Below are 21,396 nucleotides of genomic sequence, written 5' to 3'. Positions count from 1 at the left end.
TCTTTTGTGCCTTTTCCAAAACGTTGGCTCCACCTTTTTCTCCATCCTCTGCAGGAGTGATCATCACAACACAGACTTTGGTTCAGTGCAGCTGCAACCAGACAGCACTCAGCCTCAAGCTCCTGCTGTGAACCTCTGACATCTCAGCACCAACACCAGAACCTGCCTAACACGCACACAGGTGGAACCCAGAGGCTTGGGGGCCTTGACTCCTCTGGCCTGCACTTGACCAATGCCAGATAGACTGGCTGGATCAATGCCTCCCCCTTTTCAGCTCTGGGGGAACAGTGCTGGGGTGCATTTCATGAGGTTCCTTAGAAGTACCTCCATCCTCCACTGGCCATCCTTTCTTGTTCTGCTCTGGGTTCATTCTCCAAATGAGCTGCTTCCACCCAAGTGTTGTCATGGCATCTGCTTTCTGGGGAAACACAGGCTAGTGCAATGGCTCTAATCAAGTCCCCACCCATCACTGATTGACAATAAAAGAAATGAGAAGACAATGATGATTATGACCATGTTCAAGGTAGATTCTGATACTGTTCAGACACACAAATTTCCCCCCACTTAACCTTCTTCATGATATATCATCCCTGTCTTATTCATTAGTGTTGAATTTGAAAGTTAAAATGAATTGTACTTACAATTGATCTTACATTGAAGTTCATTATTTTTTTCTGGGAAACTAAGCTAATTGAGGGCTGGTGCCATTATTATTAGCTTTGCAGCAGGCCTAGTGGTCCTCATGCTTGCCTCTTGATGGCAAGTCTTGACAGACATTGTAGGACAGTGACTCTGTTTACGATGGCATTTAGCGAATATTTGAAACTAAGAAGCTGAGTTCTCAGTTACATGATTTTATCTGGTGTTTTTCCAAGAGAAACCACTCAGCAACTCTTGCACCATGCTCTGCTCATCTGGAACAAACAGAACTTACAATTCCTGACAGAAAAGGAGATAAAGCAGAAGTCCTAGCCCAACACTTATGAAGGACTAAAAATAGCTACGAACTTAATCTATTTCAGTAGCTATACTTGGTTTCTTTTAAGCACCAAACTTACAAGTAATTTTTTTTTTCTTCAGAAAATGACACTTTGCTCAGGGGACAAATTGTTTAGACCTAAGTTTATTTTTGTAAAGTTTTCGAGTGCATCCATTATTTGATAGTCACAAAATCAGAAGATTCGAACACACAGAATGCATAATGAAATTCTAAACTTGAAGTTGTTCTAATACTACATTCGTATACTAAGGAATATTACCACACGTTTCTCCTCTCCATGGTCTAGCATAATGCTTGAAACCCAATAAATCTCAGTCCTTATTTGTTGCATAAATGATTATATTCGTGATTGTTGAGAATAACAGCAACGCTTCACCATGGAGTGAATCAAGGTGGCAGCAGGAGGAACTTTCCTCAGGATCCCAGATGCGGTTATATGGGAGGGACAATTCTTCCATCCCTGTCCTTGTGAGTGAATGCCTTTTTGTTTTCTCTCAGTGTTCACCAGAGCCCCGTGATCTTGGAAGCCAGGCTGTGGTGACAGTACCCTCTGGGATCCCCCTCATCATGCTGCTGATTGGCTCTGGGCAGGTCAGGCAGGCTCTCAGGAACATAGCTTGGCAGGACCTACTAATGGGAGGTCGCTGTACCTGCCTTTGGCCCCCAGTAGACAGAGTTAGGGATGCTTGAAAGGTGTTCCTTTGTCGCCCCTCAGTACACACTACTCTCTCCCAACTGACTGGGCCATCAAAGAAAATATTCTTTTCTAATTGGGAGAGTAAAAGTGGCAGGGCTTCCTGGCATAAGGCAGAAGCAGGGGGGAGGGAAGGAAGCTGATGGCTGTTACAGCCAGACACCTGGAAATAAGACTACAGGTGTCAGCTTAGTTCAGAGGTTGTATAAGCAGTGGGAGCTGCTTGGGCGGACAAAGTTTCCGGCAGTCTCCAAAACCAAAAATACTGACAAGAAAACAAAATACCAGCTTTTTTAATATCTTAAAAACAAAAGCAATGAAAGGGAAGAAGGAGCTTTAATTAAACCGAGAGCATAAGCGTTGGGGCTTAAAATCAGCTTAAAATCTCAGCCATTTAGTAGGTGTTTGCCCTGATTCAGGGGAGGCCTTTTAGCCATTGGTCCGGTGTACCCAGAGGGGAGCATGTTTCCATTGCCCTGGTGCTTTGGCGTCTTTAATGGGTTTGTTTATGTTCTGCTGCCACCACCAACTTGCCTGCAGGGAATTTGTGGGAACATTGTATCCTAGCGTGATTTACTCCTTATTCTAAACAAGTGTCTAGAATGATTCAACACTAGGAATGAAAATGTGTATCAAAAACATCTGGAATGATAGGAAGATACTTATGCTCCATGGGTTTGACATCTGTCACTTATTTTCCTAACTGAACCTTCCTGCTCTTCCTTCTAACTCCTTGAGTGGAGACAGCCCTTCTAGCATTCTCTTTTAAATACATCTCTTTGTGGGAGAGCTATTTCTTTTACCTGATGTTTTGTTTTTTTAATAATGATTTTAATTTTTTCCATTATAGCTAGTTTACAGTCTTCTGTCAATTTTCTACAGCATAGCAAGGTGACCCAGTCACACATACATGTATACATTCTTTTTTTCTCACATTATCATGCTCACCTTTCCACAGAAAAGAAAATCATGGATATATAGAGAACAGACTTGTGCTTGCCAAGAGGGAGGGAGAGGGGGAGGGAGTGGGATGGACTGGGAATTTGGGGTTAACAGTTGCCCGAGTTTTTACTTTAAACTTTTGGCACTGTGGTAGGCAGAATCCTAGGATGCCCTCTCTGCCCGCCCCCGCCCAAGTTCCTAGAATATGGAGAGCATACACCTTGTCCCAGTTTTTCAAACACTAATCCAGGTACTGCTGGGAGGAATTCTGCAGATATAATAAAGGTTCCAAATCAGTTGACTTTAAGATTATCTGGGTGGGCCTGACGTAATCACATGAGTCCTTTAAAAACAGAAAGTTTTTTCCTGGCTAGTCACAGAGGAAGCACTTAGAAAAACACATGTAGGAAACAGCAGACATTCAAACTCTGAACAGCCTGTGGGAGCCTTGTGGCAAGGAATGTGAGTGGCCCTGGGAGTTGTCCTCAGCTGACTATCAGAAAAAAAATGACCTCAGTCCTTCAACCATAAAGAAATGAATTCTGGAGTTCTCATCATGGCTCAGCAGTAATGAACCTGACTTGTATCCATCAGAATGTGGGTTTGATCCCTGGCTTTGCTCAGTGGGTTAAGGATCTGGTGTTGCCATGAGATATAGGTGGGTATAGGTTGCATACATGGCTTGGATCCTGCATTGCTGTGGCTGTGGCATAGGCCAGAGGCTACAGCTCCTATTGGACCACCCTAGCCTGGGAACTTCCATATGCTGCAGGTGCATCCTTAAAAAAAAAGAAAAGAAAAGAAATGAATTCTGCCAATAGCAGTTCACTTAGAAGAGGGCCCAGAGCCCCAGATGAGAACCACAGACCCAGCCGGCACTTTGATGTCATGCATGAGACCCTGAAGTGCGAATCCAGCCATGCTGGTTGGGTTTCTACCAGTGGAAACAGTGGGATAATAAATGTGTGTCGTTTTTAGCTGCTAAGTGTGTGGACATTTGTTATGCAAGACAGAAAACTGATCCAGGCAGCCAGAAAACCACTTACTTAAAAATGAGGCAGAGATGAGGAGTATGCTAGGATGCTAGCCTGAAAGAACAATTAATGGGGTATTAACATCTGTTATTAAGAAACATGTAAAATCTACTCTGTAATATAGGGCTAGTCACTTGGGTGGTGAAGAATGAATCTAGTGGGACATATTTATTCATTCATAGAAGAATATTTACTTAGGACCTATTATATAGATAGCATTTGGATTCATTTTGCAGTGATAGAGAAACATTTAGGTAAACAGGTAACTGCATTTTTTTGCTTCACAAGAACTCAAAGAATTTTCGATATGTTACAGACAAAAGCATGTGTTCTAAATTTAAATTATATCCAAATGAAGTGTACTTTAAAAAATGTTTATTTACTAGGGGAAAGATACTTTGAGAAATCTCAGAGGCAAACATATAACTTTTGCCTTTCTTTTCTTTTTCTTTTTGGTCTCTTTTTAGGGCCGCATCCGAGGCACGTGGAGGTTCCCAGGCTAAGGGTTCAATCAGAGCTGTAACTGCTGGCCTACACTACAGCCACAGCAATGCCAGATCCAAGCCAAGTCTGCGACCTACACCACAGCTCATGGCAATGCCAGATCCTTAACCCGCTGAGCGAGGCCAGGGATTGACACTGTGTCCTCATGGATGCTAGTCAGATTCTTTTCTGCTGAGCCACGATGGGAACTCCTTCCTTTTCTTTTAAACAAACTTTTAATTCGGTTTTTTTTTCTTTTTTTTCTTTTTTTTTTTTGGCCATGCTTGTGGCATATGGAAGTTCCCAGCCAGGGATCAAATCCAAACCACAGCTGAGATCTACACCACAGCTGCAGCAATGCGGAATCCTTAACCCACTGTGCCAGGCTGGGGACAGAACCCACACCTCAGCAGCAACCTGAGCCACTGCCAGACAATGCCAGCTCCTTAACCTGCTGCATCACAGTGGGAACTCCTTATTTCAATTTTAATTTTTATGAGGGATAGAAAGAAAATTCAAGCTGTAACTAGAAGTAAAGATGGTGCAACATCAGCTGTGGATGTGGGGGAGCAGGTCATTTTGTCTCCTTACTGCTTTGTTCTCCTAATAAACAGGATGGATTAGTGATTTCTGATTGATTTCTCTTGCTGCCTTTTGTTGTTTATGAACTTAAGGCTGTGTTTCATTGATTCCAAAACACTTTCTGAAAAAAGATCTGCTGACATTGCAGGGCACTTGAGTCATTAACCATGTCAATGCTGACTGAGGAAATAATGTTTTAGCAGAAAAGGGTTATTTGTTCAAAACAAAGGCTGAGGGAGTTCCCGTCATGGCTCAGTGGTAGTGAACCCGACTAGTATCTATGAGACTCGGGTTTGATCCCTGGCCTCGCTCAATGGGTTAAGGATCTGGCATTGCTATGAGCTGTGGTGTAGGTTGCAAATGCGGCTTGGATCCTGCATTGCTGTGGCTGTGGTGTAGGCTGGCAGCTATAGCTCCTATTCGATCCCTAGCCTGGGAACTTCCATATGCCACAGGGGTGGCCCTAAAAAGACAAGAAAAAAAAAAAAAAAGGCTGAGATCTTGGCATTTTCACACATGTTTATAAACCGAATCTAGAGTATTTATTTAATGGAAAGTTACCAGGACACCTGGAAGCTAAAGAGAAGGCTGTTGATTAGGAAGTTTTATTAGGAATGTTATTTTTATTCCCTATTCTGTCCCATTCCCTCTAGAAAATAAAATAGCCAACTTGCTGTTCCCCACTTTTATTTTTTGGCTGCTCCCATTGCATACAAAAGTTCCTGGTCCAGGGATTAAACCAATGTCACAGCAGCAACCAGAGCACAGCAGTGATAACACCAGATCCTTAACCCACAGAGACACCAGGGAACTCCCTTGTCCCCTAATTTTGAGAGGTATTCATTCCCTTATTCTATCAGAGAATGTGCTAGTTGTGGCATGGAGAGGGAGGCCATGACTGAGTACAAAGATGAATGGTAAGAGGAGATGCAGATTAGGGAAATACAGCCTACAGAAAAAAGTTGAAGGAATGAAGAATCTTTTGCCTGAAAAAAATGGATGAACTTCCTTTTAAAAAAACCTGAATTACCATTGCTGTACAATATTATATACGTTACAGGTGTATGATACAGTGATCCATAGTTTTTAAAGGTTATAAAACTTCATAAAATATTGGCTATATTCCCTGTGTGGTACAGCATATCCTTGTATCTTATTTTATACATAATAGTTTGTACCTCCTTTCCCTCCCTTCTTCCCTTTCCCCACCGGTAACCACTAGTTTATTCTCTGTATTGATGAGTCTGCTGAAGATGGGCTTCCTATATATAACTCTCCTTTTCATCCTTCCTTTCTTTCTTTCTTTCCTTTCTTTTTAGGGCCGCACTTGTGGCACATGGAAGTTCCCAGGCTAGGGGTCGAAATGGAGCTTCAGCCACTGGCCTACATCACAGCCACAGCAACACTGGATCCTTAACCCACTGAGCAAGGCCAGAGATCGAACTCACGTCCTCTTTGATACTAGTCAGATTCGTTACCGCTGACCTACAAGTGGAACTCCCCAACTCTCCTTTTCTAGCAGAGGTTTATAAATGTTTTTTTTGTGTGTGTGCACCAGGAGGCACCAATATACTATATAGTAATACTCTACAGATATTATGTAGCGAAAACAAGTTTCCCAAACATTTTAACTTTATGAGGTTAAAAATACAGTTTAGTACAATTTTAAAAAAAAGGCACATAAAAATGCACATATACCAATATAAATAATGGAACTGTTTCAGGGCAATAATGTTTGGCTTAACTGGGGCTGCAAGTTCATGTTCCCTATTATCAAAGAGGTTACACATACCCATTTGTGGACTATTCTTAGTTGATGTCTAAACAAAGTAGATGCTGGCTATTCAGTTTTCAGCTCTCTAAATCCCTTAGAGTTTTTTTTAGGACACTGGAAAGGAGTTATTCCTAGCATCCTGCAGGAACTGCATTAAATGGAATGAACATGAACGTCAGTGATAGAAATCAATACTCTGGAAACAGAGTAGGCCTGGGCTGTGGCAAAGGAAATAAAGGGAATTAAGTAACACTTTGATCTTTGAAATTAGATAAAAAAGAATTCTTCTAAAAATCTATACACCCCATGCCATATCCAGACAACATTCATTTTTTTTCTGGGTGACCACTTTACAGTCTTTATGCTTTTCCTCCCATTGTATAGTTTTTAAGCTTAGTTTTATTAATACACAAAATAAGTTTTACCTGTAAATAGGTCTGGGCCCCAAAATAAACAACCTATTCTCAGTTAAGATCCACTGATTTCTATGAAGTTACTACTCTGTAAGTTTCCAATAAAGCAATGTTCTTACAAAGACACCACTGGATTTGTTTCTTATTTATTTTATTGTAGTGTAAAATAATTAGGCACCATAATTTACTGTAGGCTAGGTTTTACTGCAGACAAAAATTATCCTCCTCTAATACAGAGATGTACATTTGATGTTGGCTAATATGATATTATGAACATCAGTGCTTCTGGTTATCTTCCTAAAAGGAAGGTTCTAACTTTCCTTATGATAAACCAGGCCCAACTGTGTTAGCATTCTGCAAGGACCTCAACACCACAAGGGCTATGTATATATATATTTCTTTATTTTTGGCAGGAAGGAAAACTCAGCAAACACATACGGAATCCACACTTAAAACTTTCGATCAAGGTAGAAACAATTTTAAAATGAAACTTAACTTTAACAGAGCATTCAACATATGCTTGTTATTCTTCCTTGAGCCTTAGTTCTTTCTAGTTTGTAGAGAATGTCATATCTTTTCCCCTTCTAAAACGTATGCTGTTTATAAGGTACCTTGTAAAAGCAAATAACACTTCTCTGCTTAATGGCTATTAATTCTTTTTTTTTTTTTTTTTTTTTTTTTTCCCTTTTAGGGCCACACCTATGGCATATGGACGTTCCAGGCTAGAGGCTGAACTGGAGCTACAGCTGCCAGCCTATGCCACAGCTAAAGCCACTGGCCTATGCCACAGCCAGATCTGAGCCACGTCTGCAACCTACATCGCAGCTTGTGGCAATGCCCGATCCTTAACCCACTGAGCGAGGCCATGGATCAAACCCACATCCTCATGGATAATAGTAGGATTCTTAACCTGCTCAGCTACAATAGGAATTCCTACTAATTCTTTAAGACTCAGCCCAGATAGCTCCCTCTCTAGGAAACTCCCAGGTCAGGGCACTGCCTTCTTGGTGCTCGCATACACTGTGCCTTATTTCTATCATCATACCATCACACTGTTTTATATGTTTGCTTAAAAATCAGTCAACTACTCCAATAAAATTAAATGAAAAATAAAGTATCCCTTCACTAAAATAAGATACAATTTAATAAATTTTACCAATTTTCTTCCCCATCCCCCCACCCCCCACATACCTACACACACACACACACACACACACACACACAAGAAAACATCAACCCAATTAGACTCTGGGCAACTTTAAGGCAGGGATCACATCTTATTCACAGTTGCTCTATCCTTGGTACCTAGAACTGTGCAAACCTGTAACAGGAGGGCATGATAAGCTTCCTAAGTTAAGGGGTAAGTGAGTGGATGCCTGGAAGGGCAATTGGACAAGTATGAAGGTTTGATTTTTTCAACCAGGGATGGACCAACACCATTTTCCAAGAAGGTTACAGCTTCCCCCACTGTTTTCTAAGAGGGCCAATGAGACTATGACATGATTCTAGATGTATAATAAGGATGAGGGCCAGAAAGAAAGAGGACAAGGAAAAGGAGGTGCCCAAGAATGAGAAAGGGCCTTTATCAGAGAGCAGGAGGGATGGGATGTGGCCTGTGGGTTGCTAGACCAGGTTTGGGCCAACAGTGTGTTGTGATGGAATGTTGGCTACGGGGTTGCCAAATAAATATGGGTCTTTTTTCTTTTCCTTTCTCCTTCTTCCTTCCCTCCCTTCCTTCCTTTTCTTTATTGTTTGTTTGTTCATCCTTACTATTTTGTAAAGTCTTTTAAAAATTCCCCCTCTCCTCTGAAAGTAGCCTAGAAAAGGTTCTGCCTGGCGAAGCTTTAAGGGGACAGAACTTAAAAAAACAGGGAGTTCCCGTCATGGTGCAGTGGAAACAAATCTGACTAGGAACCATGAGGTTGTGGGTTCCATCCCTGGCCTCGATCATCAGTTAGGAATCTGGCTTTGCCATGAGCTGTGGTGTAGGTTGCAGACACGGCTTGGATCTGGTGTCGCTGTGGCTGTGGTGTAGGCCAGTGGCTACAGCTCTGATTAGACCCCTAGCCTGGGAATCTCCAAATGCTGCAGGTGTAGCCCTAAAAAGACCAAAAAAAAAAAAAAAGGGGGGGGGAGATAGAACTCCATCTCCCCCTCTCTCTATTTTGAGGGCCAGTGGAGTGAAAATGAGAAAAGGACGTGGGAGAACCCCATCACTTTTTTCATACCTGAAAACACAGAGATCCTTCCTTTTGTTGACATGTGGGTGATGGGATTGGGGTGGGGGAGGCCTTCGTTCTGTGGGAGTATTTTTCTTGCCGTTTAACACCAGTCCTAGAAAGAGCTTTTATGTCTTGTCCATACCCAGGACTGCAATATTCCTTGCTGCATCTGTAGTGTTTTTCTCACTCCATTTTGGGGAATTAGTTTAGTCCAAACACATCTTCTGACCCCCCTATGTCTTTTCTCCCTTCTTGTCCTGCTCTGAACTTCAGCTCCATTTCTAGCTACTAAAACTGGAGAATGAACTGCAGATGAGCACCCTGAGGAGTAGCTGTGCCCTCCCCATCCCCACAGTCATGATCAGACACAAAACAAGGCCCCTAGGGCTGCGGTTGGTCCACCCAGGGCCCCAGGAAGCACCTGCCAGAGATTCTGAGAGGGCACAGATGTGGACATGGCTGGCTTCTTTGCTCACCAAGGGCCAAATCTTCATGCCACACATTGGAGAACTTGTCTACGTATTCAGGGGAACATTGTGGTTTTCATTTTTTAATTCATCTAATACTAATTAGAAAATGAGAACAGTACTTAATTTTTCATAGAAGTCAGTTTTCATAGAAAGCAAAGAGTAAGTTCATAGACATAAACTTTGAAGACGAATTTTTCTTTCCAAGAGAAAAGCGATGTGACGATCTGATGAAAGCACTGACCTGGCAGGGAATGCGAAACTGCTCACTATGAATAGTGACTTAGCTTGCTGATGACACGTTAATATCTGGGAAAAAGTTGAAGCAAGTTTTTCTTTCAGATTGTTGTTTTGTCTCTTGCTACTGTCTGATGTAGGCAAATGTAGTCAATACTCTGAATACAAAGGGCTAATTTTTATAGTTTTGGAAAGAAATTTAAATGTTTTCCAGGAATGTGTAAACATTTTCCTATATTTTTAAGGAATTTCCTATTCCTATATTTGTAAAGGAAATACAAACATAAGGAGGACTTGATGTTTGATATTTTCTAAAATTTTTGGAAACCATTTTGGTGGCATTGCACCTACAAGAACAAAGCTAGAGAAAAGAAGAAAAATATCCATCCAGGTTTACACCATTCCGAGGGCAGGATTACATACACATCCAGAGGCTGACCCATTTGGCCTTCTGAATTACTTAGAGTAGTCTTTCTACCATGTGTGTTATCATTATACTCCTTTTATTGTTGTGCAAACATATTTTTACCAATACGTGAAGAAAGCCTACTTTTAATAAATTAACTAAGGTAAATTAGAGGGTAATTACTCCAAACAACTGGCTTACTTACAATTGCATTTCTTCTGAACAAACCTCAGCTTGCAGGCTGTTCTGTAGGTGGAGAGTCGGATGCGATCCAGATCTTGAGCCCCTAGGGGGAGAAACACACACACATATGAAATGCCATGTGTCTGAAAAGGAACAGATAATGTTGATAAATAAAGCAACTACAGATCTTAACTATACACTTAATCTGATTTCTATTTTTATTAGAATATAAGTTTAATTTTACGACTTGAAAATGTCTGTCCCATAGTCCTCAGGTTCTGGGGAGAAAGGAGTACGTGTATCCAGCATGGTGGTCAGGCTGTCAACCACATTCCTGGGCCAAGGAACACAAGCTCAGCCCTGTGGTGTCTGCCGCTTCTGAGAACAGTCTGCTCAAGCTGTGACTTAAAACAGCCAAATGCATGACTTAAAAACAACCGGATGTAACATTATCAAATAATCATTTAAAATCCACTGAGGTTGGTCATTAGAGTATGGCTCTGTGGTAAGCACGGGCTCAATGTTGGGTGTCTTTTCTTCATGACCATAGGCCAGTTGCTTTCAGAAGCCTCAGTTTTCTCCTCTGGAAGATGAAACTGATGGTAATACGACTACTTATTTCATAGGACGTGTTGTAAGGATAAATGAGAGGCTGCAGCCTAAAGCCTTGGGAACGCTGCCTGGCACACAGTAAATGCTATGTGAGTACTCATCACTACTACCCGAGTCTGTGCTGCAAAACTTCCTGTCAATCTCAGAGGAAACCCACCCCCCACACCTTTTGTCTTTTGAGGGTTCACCCATGGTAGAGGTCCCCAGGCTAGGGTCGAATCAGAGTTGTAGCCTCCAGCCTATGCCACAGCTTACAGCAATGCCAGATCCTTAACCCACTGAGTGAGGCCAGGGATCAAACCTGTGTCCTCACGGATGCTAGTCAGATTCGTTTCCACTGAGCCATGACGGGAAACTCCGAGACTTCTTTCTAAAACCAACCACTGCTCTTTCAAACATTGTGGCCTCCAGTTTCTCCCTGACACAGGTAGTCCCCCATATTCTTGAAATATTTTCCTCATTCCACCCTTCTATTCAAGAATCCAGTATGGCTTCAGCTATCCACAGCACCAAGGCTGAATTCTTGGGATCCAGATATGCACAAGAATCCAAGCCCCTCTGCAGCCTTTTCCATCCTACTTTCTTGACAATCTTTCCCACTGCTCTCTAACACCTCTGCCAGGCTCAAGCTCATCTCCCCACCATCCTCTGAGGATGGGCTGCTTGATACAACCATACCTGAGTTCCCAGTCATCCTTCCACTCTCCCCTGACAAACTTCTAGACTGTGGGCTAACTTCTAGACTGTGTCTAGAACACAACAGACTTAAAAAAATGTCTGTTTTTCTCTGCTTTTAAATATTTGGCTTTCTTCAAGCCCGTGTTTACAGTTCATAACAGATATTAAGGCACACAGCTCTATTTTGACACGTATGGCACTTCCTCTTTACCAGTAAACATGCTACAAAAATGCTTCAGAATTAGAATAGCAAGTAAAATAACTGGTCTAGAAGTAAATATATTAGGAGGCCAATTAAGTGCCTTCCTAACGAAACTCAAGATCAATTAGTGGATGTCCCTCATTGGGTGCATTTATCATTCCCTCAAACTGATCTCTTTAGAGTCATTTAAAAATACTGCTATTTTAAAACTTTATGGTTTTATAAGGCAGATTATTAAACATTCATTCTTATGAGAGTTTTTTACTTGACAAACAGACTAATTGATACTAAGTGCTTGAAGGCTCAAAGAGGTAGGATTCACCTTCACCCAAGGCAGGAATTCACCTAAACGCATTCTCAACAGGTGAACATTTAACCAACGGCCAGATAAGATTATGTCCAATGATGGGGATGGTTATCATTTAGTGAAAATATAAGAGTTTTAAAGCTAGTAACCCTTAATCTCTCACTTCCAAGTTGTGTGAACTTTGACGAGGTTTTACTTGACATCCAATGTCTTCCTAAATAAGAAAAATGAGGATAATAGAATCAACTCTACCAGCTGGTAACCTCTGTAGATGGTACCTAATGAGTGTTTGATAGCAGGTAGGCCTCCTTACAAGGTTTTCTGGGGCCATTTCTGAGCACCAATAAATGGTAGGAATTTCTTTTTTTATATTTGGGCTTTAGTTTGCCTCCCTGTAACTTCAATCCACTGGAGCTGGTTTCCCTTCTGAAGCCATATAACCTTTCCTCCCTTCCATTTGATAATTTATTTTTCAGATTGGGAAGCAGCTCTCATGATCATTGTTAGCATCTTCATTACCATCTGAACATTATGTACAAATGTCCCTGTCTTCATGGAGTTTAAAGTTTTGGCATGCAGGGAGCTTCTTGACTTTTTTCGGTTGAAGACGTCCAAGTCCACAGCCATCTCAAATACAATGTCTAGCACAGAATGGGATACACAATAGGCTTCAATATATGGATGTAGCTATTATTATTTTCATTATCATCAGACATGGTTTTGAGACCCTTAACCATTCTAGTGATCCTATTCTATTGGTTGTCCAATATCTCCTTGAAATAAGACATATAAAACTAACCCAAACGCCATAGCAATTGCCTTACCTGTGTGAAATGTACAGAAAAACCTAAAACCACCATTAATAAGGACACTTACTAATGCATTTTTTTAAAAAATGGCTCATTCTTCTGGCTCTTATGAAGCTAGTAGTTCATTAAAAAGCTGGCTTTAAAAAAATCAAACGCACTCGTATTAAGTCAGATCTTTTCTATTTTCTATTTAAATGCTCATTTGCGGGCTAGGTATGACTTCACATTTAATCTTAGTTTCTTTTACTTTTTAGCTCATGCTTCTAACCTTTCTGATATTTAAAACATTTTTGATTTTGTCACTGGCATTTAAAAGGGGCTCCTTAGTTTCAAGTCCTCTGTAAATCTGAGAGGCTCAGGTGGGAAATAATCTGTCTAGGATGCTGGACAATCAGCGATATAGAGACTATCAAATACAGGAATGCTAGTTCTTTGCCTTTTTCCCAGGATAAGAATATCATTTTAGTGATGCTGAGTTTGGCTCAACAATCAAGAGAATCCCAATATCTGTCAATAATCCTTTAAAAGAAGACATTAGGGACATGGATACTTTGTGTAAGTTCTTCAAAAGTAATGATTGAAGCCCCAGGTGTGAAAAGACTGTGATGCAGCACAGAATTACATTTCTCAGTACTGACAAGACCTTACCCTCTGAAAGCAGAAAGGAGGCAGTGCTGGCTTCTCTGCACCTCCCTCTCATAGTGGTCCTAGGGAGCCTTTGGTAGAGGTGCCCCTCTCCAGGATGCAGTAAACAGCAATGCAGAGATGATGCTTAGGGTCAGGGGTGCACTGACTACTCTCCTCTGCCTTATCACCATGTGGGCTGAATGGACCCTCTGTTGTGCTCAAGCATCAGGAAGGGGTCTTGGAGGTCTGTCAATGTCTCCAATTTGTGAAAGTTCTTCCTGGCTGAGGATGTAAGCCCTGAATATTAAAAGGGATGTGGTGTGCAATGAAGTTCAGTTTTTCAGATACAGCCACACTACCTCGCACAGACAAGGTAAGTGGCAACCACAGGATCCATAATGGACTCTGGAACCTAAAAGCTGTGCTGAGACAGGCTGTGAAGGTTCTTGCTCCAGTTACCCACCTCGTTTGACATAAATTTCTTTGTCTCTGGCCCAATAACCATGAACTTAATTCAGTTTTACAAGTGTGGTCTCTTCTTGAAAGTCTATAAATTCATGGCCTTCCTAGGGAGCAATTAATTGCATGTCTTCTGTGTCTAAGTCATTGCCTCAAACCAAAGACCTGTGGTCAGCTAGAGCCACAAACAGAGTTTCCAGTATACAACTGGGGACTGTCCTCCAGGTTGATTGATCCATTACTCACAATGATGCCCTCCAGGTTGACTGATCCATTACATATATTACATTACTTACATGATCCAGGCATGGTCACAATAGTACCTCTGAATCTAGGTTAACTGTACAGTGATCCAGCTCACATTTCTCCAGCTCGTGTACAACCTAAGGGACTCTGTCAGCATCTTGCTGAAATTAATGTTCATTTGTATCCTATGGTATTTTTCTGAGCTAGCAGTCTAGTAATATTATTAAAAAGGGAAATTAGTTGACTTAATTCACTTATAAAAAAAAAGATGGAATTTGAATAAACAAGGAAATGAAGTCAAGAGAGCCATCCTTGCTCTTGGCATGTTGAAATGTCTAGGATTACCACTATGTTTTGTCCAAGATCTGAAAAAAAAATCCATTTTCTCTTGAAATCTACATCAAGCTCATACTGTATACTTTCAAAACTCTAGTTTTTCCTCTTTAATAAAAAATAGTACAGTACTTCCCTATCTATTTTTTGCAATGTCCTCTTTATTATTTTTCAAAATATAGTACTGTTTTCCATTATTATTATATATCTCTGGTATATAATTCTTTAAAACATGGAGATTTGGCTCAGCTAAGTAATATCTTAGATTTGCTTCATCATTATACAGTGTGGCTGGGGGTAAACAATTAAGGGTAGAGATGAATACTATCTTCTCTATTTCTGTATATATTTAAAGTTTTTCATAAGAAAAAAAATTTTTTTTCTTTTCACGGCCACACTTGCAGCATATGGAAATTTCCTGGCTGGGGTTGAATCAGGTCTTTGGAGGCTACTGAGAGACAGAAAAAGAGAAGCAAAGTGGTCAGAAACAGCAAGAGACTGGAGTACAGTGGTGACTCAGGGAGAATTTCCAGGATGGTGACCCATCATGTTGACATCCCAAAGATGCTGAAGAGCATAAGAAATGAAGATTCAGGTGAAAGCAGTCACACTAACCACCACGGCTTATGGGACTGGGATCACTCATGTCATTTTCCTGAATTTTTGAAATCAGATTTCCTAGAACTCACAGTGTGCACTGCACAATTCTGCTCTAGGCTCCATTCAAACTATGCACGTGCTGACTGCAGTCAACATTCCGAAGGACTGTCTGCCTTGGAACCACTCAACAGGGTCTGCTGAGCACCTCTACTTGCCTGGCTTTGATTTCTGGTCCCTCCTCCACTTGGAGGCCAATGGCATCACACTGCTTTCTCCCCAGGACCTTTCTCATCTTGTTGGGCAGCCTTCCATGTTCTGAAAGAGTGCTTTCCAATCACTTTCCTCTCATTGAAAGCTACCTGCCCTTTGCCCTGAGGCTTTTAAACCAGCATCGATTCGGCACCTAAGGTGAGTGGGTTTGAAGGGAAAGGTCCAGGGTCTGTCCCAAAGGAGGAGTTCATGTGACTGAGTGACATGGACACGTCCACAAGGAAGTGTCGTACAAAGCTGAGTAAATGTACTCTGAGAGCAGAAAAACACAGTTAAGGGAGCTGGAGTCTAAGAAGAATTTATTTTGCCAACAGCCAGTGAGATAAACCTATTTGAGCTGATAAACTTGTATGATGGCTGAAGAGCCCAAGGTGAAGATGGCATTACATTTAACTAGAGTCTTTTCAGCTTTAATCTAAGGTACTAAATTAACTGATAATTCGGGCATTATACTGAGGGGAAATTTGGGTTTAGGGCAGCTTGCCTCAAATTTCTTTAATCAAAGTATGTGGCCATAGAAGTTGTTTTGTTTTGTTTCGTTTTGTGGCTTATTTGTGAGTCCATGTAAACTTTAATTTTGTTTGCTTCTTTTTTCATTTTTCTTTTTTTTTTTTTTTGCTTCTGCTCCTTATGATTATGAACTCAGAATCGATGTTTAACACGTATAGATGCTGCAATCACCTGAATTTGCTAAAATTTCTTTACCAATTGTTTTTCTTTTTAATTGTTACTCTTTTCTCCATGTTCTTCTGCTCAGCTTAACTAACCTTTAGAATAGATTCTTCCAGACTCTAGTTCTTTGACCTCCCTTTTCTTCCTCCCTTCCTTCCTTCTTCCCTCCCTTCCTCCCTTCCTTCCTCTCTCTCCCTCCCTCGCTTCTTCTTCTTCTGTTTGTTTTTATAAAATAAAGACTTTTTTGGCCATGCCCACAGTATGCAAAAGTTCCTGGGTCACAGATGGAACTCACGCCACAGCAGTGACAACATCGGATCCTTAACCACTAGGTAACCAGGGAACTCCCCCCTACCTTCTTATCTTAGAGCGCTTACTTTAGAAAACTTTCTTTTGTAAATTCTTTGCTCCTTTAAAGATGTAAACCTCTCAGTCTTCTGACAGTTTTACAACCTGTTGTTACCTGGAAATATCTGTCTCAAGGACTGGGAGCCATTCCTTGGAAATGTAATCACTGAAGGTAGGAGCCTATCTTCCTCACTGTGACAATTCGTAGGCAGAACTGACCAACTTCCCCTCTAACCTCTTTCAGGACTTCTGCTCTGGCTCACCCCAGTGCTTAGAAACTCTCCTGTCTTTGGTTCCAGCAAAGTTGAGCTCAGTCTCTCTCCTCTCTTGCAATAGTCTTGAATAAAATCTTCCCTGCATTCTTAACTCCTTTTTTTTTTTTTTTTTTCCTTTGGCATTTGTAATTTCTAAAACCAAGAATCTCTTTGGCACTTTCCTTTGGTGTTTAAAAAAGAACTACTTCTAAGTAGTACTTAGCTGACCAGATTTACAAATTCCTTCTTCTTTTTTAGCTCCCTGTCTAGATATCACAGATTCCTGGAAGAAGTTATTTTCCAAGTTTCAATGTCAGTCTTCTCTGATAATAGATTCCTTGTCTTTCTTTGGAGTCCTGCTGATAGAACTAGGGTAACCCATATATATTTCAAATATTTAACACATTCTCAATGAGATTACCTTTCTTGTCTGACAGTCAGTCAATATCAATTTCTCCCTTTGAAATCAGCCAATTGTTTTCTCTGGCACAATCATACTTACTATGGTCATGTCCTACTTAGTGTTACTCTGGACATGATGCTTGCTAATGGATTGTTAAGGTCAGCTGTATTCTTTTTGAAGTGAGGAAGAAAGGGAGAAAGATACATATCTGTGTGTTTTGCTTAACTATTTTGATCACTAAATTTGGAGAACTCAAAATGATTTAATAAACTGCATGGCCTATGAAAAGGTTAATTTAGGAAGTGAATACATAATTTTCCTAAGTCTTTCTCGCTTGAAAAATGTAGAGCTTTTCTGTTTCTATGGCTATAAAACTTACGGTGATCTTTCTTTGAGTTGGATAACTTAATTCAAAAGACATTTGTGGAGTTCCCGTTGTGGTGCAGTGGTTAACGAATCCAACTAGGAACCATGAGGTTTCGGGTTCGATCCCTGCTCTCGCTCAGTGGGTTAAGGATCTGGTGTTGCCATGAGTTGTGGTGTAGGTTGCAGACATGGCTCAGATCTGGTGTTGCTGTGACTCTGGCGTAGGCCGGCAGCAACAGCTCTGATTAGATCCCTAGCCTGGGAACCTCCATATACCGCGAGAGGGGCCCAAGAAAAAAATGGCAAAAAGACAAAAAAAAAAAAAAAAAAAAAAAGACATTTGTGACACATGTGTTTGTCTGTGCCAGGCACTGCCTGAGGTGCAGAAGGAGCTGGAATAATGTACTTAAATTCAGATAAATGTTTACAAAATCATGACATAAGAATTCTTACAGTCTGTTGGCTGATGCAGTCTTTAACATAATGATGATAAATTCAAAGATTTGCCCTAAGGATTTCTTGGTTTTCTATGTTAAATATTAAACTTTTTTTTTCTTTTTTGGACAAAACACTGGCCCTTGATAGACATGCCTCTTGCCTTTTCAGTCTAAGAGTCTATGATATATGAGAAAGTATTTGTGCTGCTCTGGATTTTGTTTAGATGGGCAGGCAGTAACTATGTCACTTCCTCTGTTAGACTAGTATCAACAAAAGTCAAAATTCCAGGTCTCTGATCAGGACTGAAGTGAAGCTACAGTACCAGGTATGGCCTAGGAACATGAAAGGTCATGGCTGAAACTCTCATAGACTCTTTAGACATGTTTCTAAAAGTGGAAAAGCAAGGAGCACAACTGATTTTGCTCATGTGATTCCCCACATCGATTTTAGTTAGTTAGTTAGTTAGTTACTAATCTGTCTTGGTGCCTCCAGATTATTGGGAAATGATAAAGGCAATTGTAAATCTTATTATCTGGGGCTTTCCTTTATCTGCTCCGACCCTCATTCTTGCCAAATAGTCCCAATCTTCAGGAGAACCTAATTTTGTCTCTTGACTTCTCAGAGTAAAAGGCTTATGACTCCTTCTGCACCTCCTCATTCCTTAGGCAGGGAAGGAGAGATAAAAAGACAACAAGAGAATTGTGCCTTTTTCTTTGTAACATTTAATTTGAGATGTGTGTTTTCCCCTCAGTGTCAACTTCTTCTTCCTTATGAATAAGAAAAATGGTCTATAAGGAGATACTACCACCCAATTACTCATATAGCAATCTTGCATTTACATAAACCAACAACCTCTATTTAAACAGTTCTCCACTGGGGTCAGTCAATATCATCTGGGTTTGGTTTTCCTTGTACAGCAGGTCACCTTCAAGCTCTTTTTAAACGTTGTTTTCCTTTTCACTTTTTGGAAACCAGTCTGTAGGACAGATTCTCCTCCTCTGCATGAAGTCCAAATGACAGCTTATAGTTTGGTCTGGTAATTGTGCCTGACTCCTCTTTTCCATATGAACATATGATATCATTTTGTAGTTAAGACATTCAATGGTTCATTTCAAAAATGTTACCTTGTGCCTGCAACGTGCCAGACCCTGTGACAGTGGAGGGAAATGAACACAAACTGTGAAGTTTAATGGACTGTATTAAGCCAACACTAAATAGGGTTTATTAAGCATCCATATGTATATACACGCATTTTGGTCCATGAACCTTTTTCTTTCATATAAGATATACAGTCCTAGTAACAATGACTATGATGATTCATTGACTAATTTAATTCTCACCCAAGAGGAGGCAAAAATGCCAAAATATATATTTTATGTAAAGAATTTATGATTTAAGGTAAATTAGAAAGGCCATAAGGTTTAAGTGGTTATGTCTAGCCTTTCCATAAGTATTCATGGAACCTGCAGGGTGTTCCTTAAAAGTTCTGTACTTACTCATCTCTGCAAACAGCTGTCTTCTTTCTGCCATGGTATTTCCTCTTTTCCCACTATCTTCAATCATTCTATGAGACAAAATGGTTACAATGTGTATTAGCCTCATGCTAAGGAGGCAAATAGCCATTTCTATATAAACACACTTGCTGTAGTTATGTCACAAACCTAGAGACAAAGTATTTAAAAGTGTATATTTAAAAAGAATAGCTTTACTTTGGCTAACTTAAATGGTGGTACATATTTTCTATATATAACATTGTTGTAGTTCTGGAAGGAGCTGTAAAATTTTTGTTTTCTAACATACAAATAACTACAATAGCAGATGAGCTTGTGCTATAACTGAATATAACAGTCTATCACCTGTTATGTGGTCCTGTTCACATATGGTTTCATTTTCAATTTTGGGAATACCTACAAAGAATATAGAGCTGATATTGCAGATCCCATTCAAGAAGTGATCGAGAGTCTCATGGCCTTAGTAAGTGGGCTCTAAATTCATTGAGTGATAAAATAAATAAATAAATAAATAAATAAATAAATAAATAAATAAACCAAAAACAAAAATAAAAAAATAAAACCAGTCTGCTTTCCACTACATTCCATTGCAAGTTGTCCTGTGTGCACCTAAAGCCTCAATTTAGAAGCAGGCCATTTTCTAAATGTTTATCTCTAATTTAAGTGTTTGGAACCTGCAACAGGTTTTCTATACATAACAATTCCATGCAAAGTGGCTAGGCTCACCTCTCTATTCTATTCATTCTCTTCTATTCTTCTCATTCATTCTATTCTATTCTCTATTCATCACCATTCTATTGTCTGCAATGGAATGACTTTAACCAACCGTTAAAATGGAGAATAAAACAAGATGAAAAATTAAAATTTGACTTAAGTAAAAAGAAAATAATGGGAAAGGTAATGGAAATGTTGTTTAGCCCTACAGAAGGTTGTGGGCTAAATATCAAATGTTTTATAGGTTGATGGAGTTGATTTTTTGATAAATCTAATTAAATTTTTAAATTAAATTTAAAATTTTTATTTAAAATTTTTTTTCTCTCTCATACACTCATATACACTTATATATACATACATAATATATATGTACATATATATCTGTATATAAGTGTATATATATGTGTATGTGTGTATACCATTATACATTAAAAAAAAGTTTTAAGTTTGGTTCTTGTTTGGTTTTGGCCACACCTACAGAAGCATGCACAAGTTCCTGGGCCAGGAACTGAACCCATGCCACAGCTGTAACCAGAGCCACAGCAGTGACAATGTAGGATCCTTAACCCACTGAGCCATCAGAGAACTTCCTATACCATTATGGTTTGATTCAGGCATGGTAACAGAAGGCATAGCTGATCTTTTTGTCTGTTCTTTCTCAAATATGAATTTTGCCCATGTTATTATTACTATTACTATTATTATTTGTCTGGGTTGCCCTCACCCTATGCATGGATAAGTTGCAGTCATCCTTCAGGTCTAAGATGAGGTTTATTTCCCTCTGAAATTGTCCCAAACGCTATGATTGGCTGGGATGGGTGCCTTTCCTCTGAGCCTCCAGAGTCTGCTATGCCTTTCTCAACACTGAGCATTCACTTCACAAAGGCACTTTACTGAGTGCCTTCTGTGTTCCAGCAACCCAACTGAACTCTAGGTACACAACGGTGATGAAATCACAGTTCCTGCCCTCAAGATGCTTACTCTCTAGTAGGAGAGACATAGATGCATAAAAGCCATGAGGCAGTTATAGTCATGGAAGTGGAAAGAAAGCCATGTGAGTGTGAGAGAGGTTGATTGCCTGGGGGTAAATTTAAGGGAGCTATCATCCTC

General features: G+C 40.2%; 1 protein-coding gene across 21 annotated transcripts in view; it reads right to left on the bottom strand.

The window, feature by feature from the left end:
* DTNA (dystrobrevin alpha) overlaps positions 1–21,396 on the bottom strand; it is a 218,448-nt gene that overhangs the window by 118,900 nt on the left and 78,152 nt on the right. For all 21 annotated transcript variants that reach the window (XM_021096233.2, XM_013999288.3, XM_084964443.1 and 18 more), the window contains exons 2-3: positions 19,558–19,625; positions 10,460–10,540 (exon numbers count right to left, since the gene is read on the bottom strand). In XM_021096233.2, the coding sequence (XP_020951892.2) occupies positions 10,460–10,540; positions 19,558–19,624 (148 nt within the window). In that variant the 5' untranslated portion in view covers position 19,625. The remainder of the gene's footprint in view (positions 1–10,459; positions 10,541–19,557; positions 19,626–21,396) is intronic.

The sequence above is a fragment of the Sus scrofa genome, chromosome 6 (genome assembly GCF_054392235.1).
Source record: "Sus scrofa isolate SSC_HxYL_T2T_F1_AM1 chromosome 6, Sscrofa_HxYL_maternal_Yorkshire_Landrace_v2.0, whole genome shotgun sequence".
Taxonomy (NCBI): Eukaryota; Metazoa; Chordata; class Mammalia; order Artiodactyla; family Suidae; genus Sus; species Sus scrofa.
The sequence above is the reverse complement of the archived record's forward strand: the minus strand, read 5'-3'. Positions and strand labels throughout refer to the sequence as shown.